The sequence below is a fragment of the Echinops telfairi genome, unplaced genomic scaffold (genome assembly GCF_000313985.2).
Source record: "Echinops telfairi isolate 266 unplaced genomic scaffold, ASM31398v2 ScPeMD7_4;HRSCAF=17, whole genome shotgun sequence".
In the NCBI taxonomy this organism is placed as follows: Eukaryota; Metazoa; Chordata; class Mammalia; order Afrosoricida; family Tenrecidae; genus Echinops; species Echinops telfairi.
In genome coordinates, this window is record NW_022103900.1 from 3609134 (window position 1) to 3617306 (window position 8173).

General features: G+C 46.9%; 1 protein-coding gene across 1 annotated transcript in view; it reads right to left on the minus strand.

Annotated features, from left to right (window-relative positions):
- Positions 1 to 1190: 1190 nt before the first annotated feature.
- The window catches only part of GAD1 (glutamate decarboxylase 1), a 48885-nt gene continuing 41902 nt past the window's right edge, over positions 1191 to 8173 (minus strand). The window contains exons 14-17 of the mRNA XM_004703751.2: positions 8019 to 8168; positions 5522 to 5629; positions 4044 to 4133; positions 1191 to 2613 (exon numbers count right to left, since the gene is read on the minus strand). Of these exons, the coding sequence (XP_004703808.1) occupies positions 2440 to 2613; positions 4044 to 4133; positions 5522 to 5629; positions 8019 to 8168 (522 nt within the window). The 3' untranslated portion in view covers positions 1191 to 2439. The remainder of the gene's footprint in view (positions 2614 to 4043; positions 4134 to 5521; positions 5630 to 8018; positions 8169 to 8173) is intronic.

Here is an 8173-nt window from a genome sequence, read left to right on the forward strand (position 1 = left end):
TCACAGAAGACTATACACAGTACGCTGTAAAGAATGGATTTTACTGCAGCTAAATTATACTTCAATAAAGTTTGCCCTCTTCTCAAAAAATTGGGCCAATTTCATGGACTGAGGAACCTGATGTCAGATGATAATTTTACAACCCAGCTGTGGCTTAATTACTTGAAGCTCTTCTTTCCTGAGGCCTGCCCTTGAGTGAGGAATCAAGTACAGATGAGCTGGAGGTGTTCAAAAGAAGAAACTGCCCTGGCCCCCCCCCACCAGCAAGGTGCCCCGCCATCACTATAGACCTACACCCCGAAACTGTACGACCATGAAGAGAGAAGCTCAATGCTGTTTGAAAGGGGCAGCCTGCATTTCTGACTTTGAGCTGGATATCTAATTACTAAAGTGGGGCAATTCTGGTGATCTGGATTTCAAAAGGACAGGGAGAGAACCGAGCCACCGAGGGAACTGAAAGGAACAGTCGGAGAAAGGAAAGGGCCGAGTAGGTATTTCCTTCTGTTGTGCATGAGGTTGTCATGAGTGGGGCCAACTGGAATGGCAGTTGCCGATGAGCACACTCTATGGGTACAGTCTGCCTAATCCATGGTTACACAGGCCACCGGTGTGCTAGTTACAAAGGGTGCTCAGCTGAACCCTTCATGTGCTCAATAGGGAACTCTGTATTCCAAGCGAATGAGCAGTGTTGTTAACTGAGAGCATAGCGTCGAAAGTGGGTACCATTTCCTGGTGATTGAGCACCAAAACACACTCCTGGTGACAGTGAAGGAGGACCACCGTACAGGTATCCAGGAGGCAGGTAGGTCCACGTCTGTGGTTGTAGAGGCGTTCAGACACCACCGACTCTTAGACAGAGAGCACCTGTCTGCCACGGACCCCACCCTAACTTCAGTGCCCAGAAGCGTGCTTGTTCTAGGAATATCACATTCGTTGGATGAATGAAGCAATGCAAATAGGGACATGGGAAACTGCTCAAAGCTTGAGCTGCAAGGTTTAGTTAGTTCCCGTCATAGTGATCTGACCGATGAGGGGCTCTGTGCTCTACCGTGGAGGGCTGGGTCTCGGCTTGCTCATCAGGGCCTGGAGGATTACTTCAAGTCAGTAAGCAGAAAGCGAATGGGTTGATGGTCCAAGTCACTATAAGCAGACACCTCCCTCTCCGTAGGCAACACAGAACTGGAAGACACTTTTGTTCAAATTCTCGCTGGAGAATATCTTTATTTATTTATATTCTTCTTGCATACTCGAAAACGCACAGTGTGAATTTCCTCTCTTCAGAAACAGTTGTGAGCCTGGTCAGTTTGTCTGAGTGACATCTTCGGAAGGTCCTCGGAAACATGGCCTTAGGTTTCAGCTAAGCGAGTCACAGAGATTGGTCATGAACAACTACAAAACTACACGAGATCTAGTTATTCTCCCACAGTTACTAGAGAAGCATTGGGAACACAGACATACAGCCAGACAGAGAGCAGATGCAATTGGAGTCATGGGATTTCCATATATATGGCTCTATGTACAATATCAGCATTCTTTTACAGACAACAAACATATGCTTAAGTCATGATTTTAAGGGCACTCTAATATAAATACAACTCTCACTAAATTTTCATCTTTTTCTCTTTGGCTCACAAGTGCACGAAAATACCATAAAACAGCTTCCAGAACTTACTTCAAGAATATATAAATAAGATACCTTACAAATGGGCAGAGAATACAAGACACCTCTTTCACATGGTGAATCTCTGGATATAAACAAGCGAATATTTCATTTCACCTACAAGTAAACAGTCATGAGAATTATTACATGTGTTCTTTCCCTCCCCCAAGGTCAGACGACACAAATTAATCTCAAAAAAACAAAAAAAACACAGCCATTTTATACCCGCGACAATGCTATGATTTCCCCTTAATAGGACACTAATGGGGAGGGTGTGACTGGTCCCCTAGTGGTGCTACTTCTCATCCATCACGACTTCAGGTGAGAGAAAGCCTGACAGTGAGGTCAGCTCCCATCCCAGCATTCCCCTTGGCTCCTAGGATACCACATTGTGAACAGTCTTTCTTGTGGCTGGTGGGCAAGCTGGTGTACAGCAGGGTGAGCCCCTCAGTAACTGCTGAAGGTACAGTGAGTCTCTTGGTGTGGGAAACATGCTGTGATCTGTTACTAAGCCATACTCACTATACACACACATATATAGAGAGGTATATATAACTGTACATATATACTGTGTTCCTAATGTGCAACTTTTAAAAAAGAACAGTACTTCCTGCTATAGCTATAACAAACAAGCTTAAGTAAGGTTTTAACAGTATTCATCAAGATATTATGTTTTCCCTCAATGAAATGAACTATGGGTTTCAGCGACTTAATAGAAGTTTGTTCTAGATTGCCAGTGGGGAGAGGCTCCCCAGAACCTCAGGGTCTCCCGCGGGTGATTACAGATCCTGGCCCAGCCTCTCTATCTCCTCGATGAGGAAGTCGATATCAGACTGGGTGGCAGCTGGGTTCGAGATGACCATCCGGAAGAAGTTGGCCTTGTCCCCCTGGGGCTGGTAGCCAACCATGGTGGTGCCTGACTCCATCATCAGAGCTTTGATTTTCGGAGCCACCTTGTGATTGAAAACATAAGACAGAACTCAAAACTGATATTAGCACCCTGCTCACTCTCTTTCTTTTCACAGTTCAACCCACCATTTCTCGATTAGAAAAAGAGCAACTTGCTTCACATCACGTGTGTTGCCACCGCGATAAAGGCAAACCAGTGTGCTGCAGACACGTAGCTCTAGTGGTTAGCTTATGACTGCGGAGTGGCTTACTCACTCAGCACTTCGTTCAGACAACCCTGAGCACGTCTGTCAAGGCACAACGCACCACGGCCTTTGAGGCAATTCTGAGTCATAGTGACCCTAAAGGTCCCAGCGGAACTACCCCTGTGGATTTCCAAGACTGTTACTCTCCCTGGGAGTAGATAGCCTCATCTTTCTCCCTTGGAGTGGCTGGTGGCTTTGAACTGCTGACCTTGCAGTTAGCAGCCCAGCATGTGACCCACTATGCCACCAGGGCTCCTAGTCCAGGTACAAAGATGATCCAATGAAAAACAAACAGAGATTTGTAGGCAAAGATGCCACTTTAAAGTTTCTGTGTAACCCGAGTCCAGCATACTGCATTCTACACAGACTGTGCTGGACAGATATTTGTTCAACGCTCGAGTTAAGACGATAAAATAGAAATGAAATATAATACCAATAGCTAGAAATAATATATAAAATAAATTAAGGCATCAACAACTAGAATGAATCGAGATTAGAGTAGACACACACTTACAGGCCTTTTAATGAAGATGTCATTTGAAATAGCATGTTCGTAGGAATGCATAAGGAGTCCTCGTGGTTACAGTTCAGGACTGTCTAGCTGATTCTGACTCAGAGCCATTCTATAGGGCCAAGAAGTGTCCCCCATAGGGTTCCCTAGGATGTGATCTTTGGGGGAGCAGACTTCTCCATCTTTCTCCCACAGAGCAACTGGTAGCTTTGAACCACTGGCCTTACAGTTTTACTATTAGCCCAAAGTTTCACAAGCACCACCAGGGTGCCCCAGCGTTCCTGAGTGAGGGAGGCAGTTAACGCACTTGCTGCTGACGGAAAGGGCTGGTGACCCACTTCTAAAAATATCAGCTCCGAAAAACCCTCTGGGGCTCAGTTCTGTTCATGGAATTGCCGGGAGGTGGAGTCGATTCGATGGCAACTTTTTAATTTTTTTAGGAACCTGTATGTCTTTTATCCAAGGATTCTTCTATCTCCCAACTGCCCAATGTCTAGCCTTTTAAATGAAAGACACATGCCTAAGGTAGAGCTGTATCTAAACCACAACAAGGAGGCAGCAATGTAAGAAGAGGGCTTCCCTTCACCCCGGTAGGATCAGCCCATCCCAAGGCTTATTTTTAAATATCTTCCCCCCAGAAAGACGCCTCAGCATGCGGGCATCCTGACCAGGCAGACAGAGAGCCCAGGGAAGACAGAGACATGGGAACATCTCATACCTTGTGGAGCTTTTCCCGCCGCTCAGGGCTATCCGGAATGCCCCGCAGGCTTTGTGGAATGTACCAGAAGCAGACGTTGGTGTGCTCAGGCTGCAGAGATTTAATAAACAAGCAAACAGAAAAAACATAACAAAGACACATGAGAACTGGAGAGAAATCTGCCCCCAAACCCATATGTACCCTTGGTGGGGATGCTTCACACCACCTGAAAGACAAGGTGACCGGAACACCGGATCACAGCGCCTACCTCAGCCAATCACATCTGGCCAGTTCCCTTACTCAACAATCTTCTAGATAACGGAAGTTAACGCCGTTAAAGGGAAAAAGAAATCAGTATGTTAACTGGTTAATTTTTTAATGGTATAATTTATCTTACCTAAAGCTCAAAAACTGTCATCTGGTCGATGCTGACTCACAGTGACCCTATGGGGCAGGGGAGACCTGCCCCTGTGGATCTCTGAGACAGCGAGGCTTTTGTTTTTTTGACTGCATCGCTTTAGGGGAGTAGAAAGCCCTCTCTTTCTTCCAAGGAACTGCTGGTGGTTTGAACTACTGACCTTTCAGATGGCAGCCCAGCGTGTGATCCACTCTACCGTAGGGCTTACTGAGAGACCTAGCATTGCTTAGCCCCCTTGACACTAAAGCCTCCTGTGCATTTCAAGTTCTACGTTCTTGCTACAGGTTTGTAGTTTCTCCCAGCTGCTATCTTTGTGCCTGATGCTAACAAGCTTGCAAGAGCACACTTGCTGTTTCTAACCTGCTCTGAAAATGTTTTCAATACAAGAACGTTGAATTCTGGATTTTAACAGCTCCGGTCTCTTTTCTGCTCGCCTGGTGACTGTCAGGTGTCTTCCTAGTTTAGGGTCCTCGATCACGGGACCAATGCGGAATGCAGGTGATAGTATATTGTCTACTGGGCTCTATGAGGCTTTTCTCTTCAACACCGGCCTCTCCCATCTTTCCTGATTCGGCCAGCAAGGCACATTTGGGTCAATGCCGTGTAACCTAGCTTCTGGCTCGGTGCCCGATGAAGAGCAGGCACGCGGTAAATACTGGTGTGCCAAGTACCTCAGGATGAGCTATGTGGATGTGAACTCAGGGTAAAGCCAAGTTTATCTTGCTTTCTTCCTAAGGAATCCATATAGTACTGCACTATAAAGCTAGGCTTGAGAGACGGGCAGGGAGATACCCATCCTGTGAGAAACACGTGACCTAGGAAGTTCAACACAACATTCAGACACCCTCAACAATGATGAAGGGCATTCTGATCTGGCAAGGGCAGACCTCTGGCTGGGAGCAGCCGATCTAGCGGGAAAGCCAGCCAATGCTGCTGGCGGCAGAGTCTGTGGACACGGAGGACATGCAACGCAGTACACCATGAAGAACATCCCAGAAGCAGCTTCTCGTCACGCCAATCGTTCAATGTCCTTCCCTCCGGAGGCTCCCCAGGACTGCTTTGCATCCGGCCTGCCACCTACCTCACCATCGAACACCAGCTCAAATTCTTCTCTGTTCTTAATCTTGGCGTAGAGATACGCAGCCAAATCCAGACACTTGTTGATCTGCTGTTCAAATCCCACTGTGCCCTGTTTTGTGTGAAAACAAAAAGTCATGATTGTTGGTGAGAGGTGGCATGTCCACGTGAATGCACGCTTGTTTACAGGCAATCCACCAAAGAACAGTCTTGGGGAAGGTTAAGAAGAACCAGGTAACGAGCGTGTAAAGCGCGGCATTCAGTACAGAGAAGGGCGCCTGCTTTCCCTGGAGTTTCCCTGGAGGGTCTCTAGGCATTTATTCTCAAGAGGGCTTTAAGTCTTCTACCCAGGTTCACAGTCTGGACCTGAAGCAACTTCTTGGGTTGCTTTAGGATAAACCAAACCAAACTCACTTCCGTTGAGTCGACGCGGACGCGTAGTGACCTACAGGACAGGGAAGAACTGAGTAGAAAACCCTGTCTTTCTCCCGTGGAGTGGCTGATGGTTTCAAACCTCTGACCTTGCAGTTAGTAACCCAGCAAGTCACCACGACACCACCAGGGCTCCTTGCTTTAGGCTAGGGTTACTCAAATTGTCATCTCTGGACTGAGGCCGGTCCACAAAGCACTTGTAACCAGCCCATGAGGAAATGATCGCAGAAGCTGAGATTAAGTGAGGGGAGACTTTCACAGCCATTGGGCAGTGTAATTTTATCGTTGTTGAATCTAATAAAAAACGGAGGTTGCCTTTTGTATGGATTTTTATTTCACCCTTCCCCCCAGCCCCCCAGCCCCTGCCCCAGCAATTCGTTTTTATTGTATCAGTTCTTTGCTGTGGATAGTTTGAGAAAAACAGCTTTAGAATACACCTGCCCCCTGTAATGAGTCCTGGCCCAAAACCTCCCACTCCCTCCCAGGCAGGCAGCCTTCCACTAAACACGGTAGTATCCCTTTTTGATGACAGGAGGGCCGGCAGATGGGAAGTCACTGGTATCTCTCCATACACGCCCTGAGATTGTGACTGCTCCCACTATTGACACACTGACTGGTTGAGCCGTGAGTTTCCAACGCCAGCACGATTGGTTCAGAACAGCAGCGGGAGGATTGGGGGCAGAGAGGGGGGGCTGATAACAAGGAGAGCAGATGCACAAGGCTGGCTTGTGGATTGCTAATGGGTTGTGTGGGATCCAACAATGGCAACGTGTGAGCAAGCCTCCCCCCACCCAATCGTGTCACTGCTGACTGTAGACCTTGGCAGACCACTGGGGAATGAGGTCCACATCAAGGTCCAGCCAACAGCCAACACACTCAGAGCCAAGTCTCCAGCAGAGTACAAGAGGTTCTTGTTGGGCAAAATGAAAACACACATTACAGAGACAGGCCACCATATGGTTATGACACTTCAGAACAAGAGGGCTCAGCTTGTTAGTGGCTTGTGTTGGGATTGATGTACCATTTACATGTTGAAAGAGAGTCGCGCGGGCGGGGTGGGGGGCTTTGGTCCGCCGACGGAAAGACTGGTGGTTGGAGTCTACCCAGAGATGCCGGAGAAGAGACCACAGTTCTATTCGGACGCTCAGGGGTCGCTATGAGTTGGACTCAAGTCAGTGGCAACAGCTTTCACGTGTTTAAAACACCTATGACTACTTTATGGTAGAGATGAAATTCGGATGATTTCTACAGACAGACAGAATGATTTAATGGGAGAAAAATTAACCATCAGCTTAAATCTTCCTGAAGAGGAAATATCAAATGAACCGGATAGTTCTCTGGAAAACTTTGAGTTTGGGGACTAGGTAAGGACTGTCTTAAACATGGACATGATAGAAACCTGTGAGATCAATCTGATCAAAGAACAATACCTTTGAAACACATAGTGAAACGATGTGTTTGAAACACATAGTGAAACGATGATGTACTCTCCACTCCGTGTTTTGAGGGAGATTCCAATGGTTGGCCTTTATTCCAGACAGAGAACTAGAACCCCAAAGGGCCAGTGATGAATGCAGAGCACGGAGGCTTCGATCTCATAGGAGAATTTCTCAGACTAACGCGTGCATTTTCCAGAAGAGCATTTAAAGGACAGAATAATGGGAAAGTCATCATTTAAATAGAACTTACAAGGGTCATAGATAGCCCATGACCCAAGGCCTCATAAAGGAATGCAGGGTTCTCCTCAGAACAGCCCAGTGGTTTTATCTTTCATCGCTTTCTCTACATCTGCGATGAATACTCTCAGCATCCCGAAGGGCTGGTATGGAAGCTCTTATCTTGGCACGCATTTGGGGTTGTGATAATTCAAATTGAGGAGACTGAATGGAAGGCGAGGGAATTTGATATAAGGAATAAAGTAATTTCCTTCACACAAAAAAGACACAGTTAACGTATCTAGATATTTGATTATACACATGACTTACCTGTGCTATGTCTTCTCTTCTATGGCCACCTGGCCTGGCCACTTTACATTTCGACCCTACTTCCTGAATGCCTTTTTTACATACCTTGGCTTTCCACATCAACCAGAACTTGAAAATGTCCACGTGGCGTCCACACTGGATTGCCTTGTCCCCAGTGTCGTAGGAGACGTCGTACTGCTTGTCTGGCTGGAAGAGGTAGCCTGCACACATTTGGTTGCATCCTTGGAGAATTCCCTGTC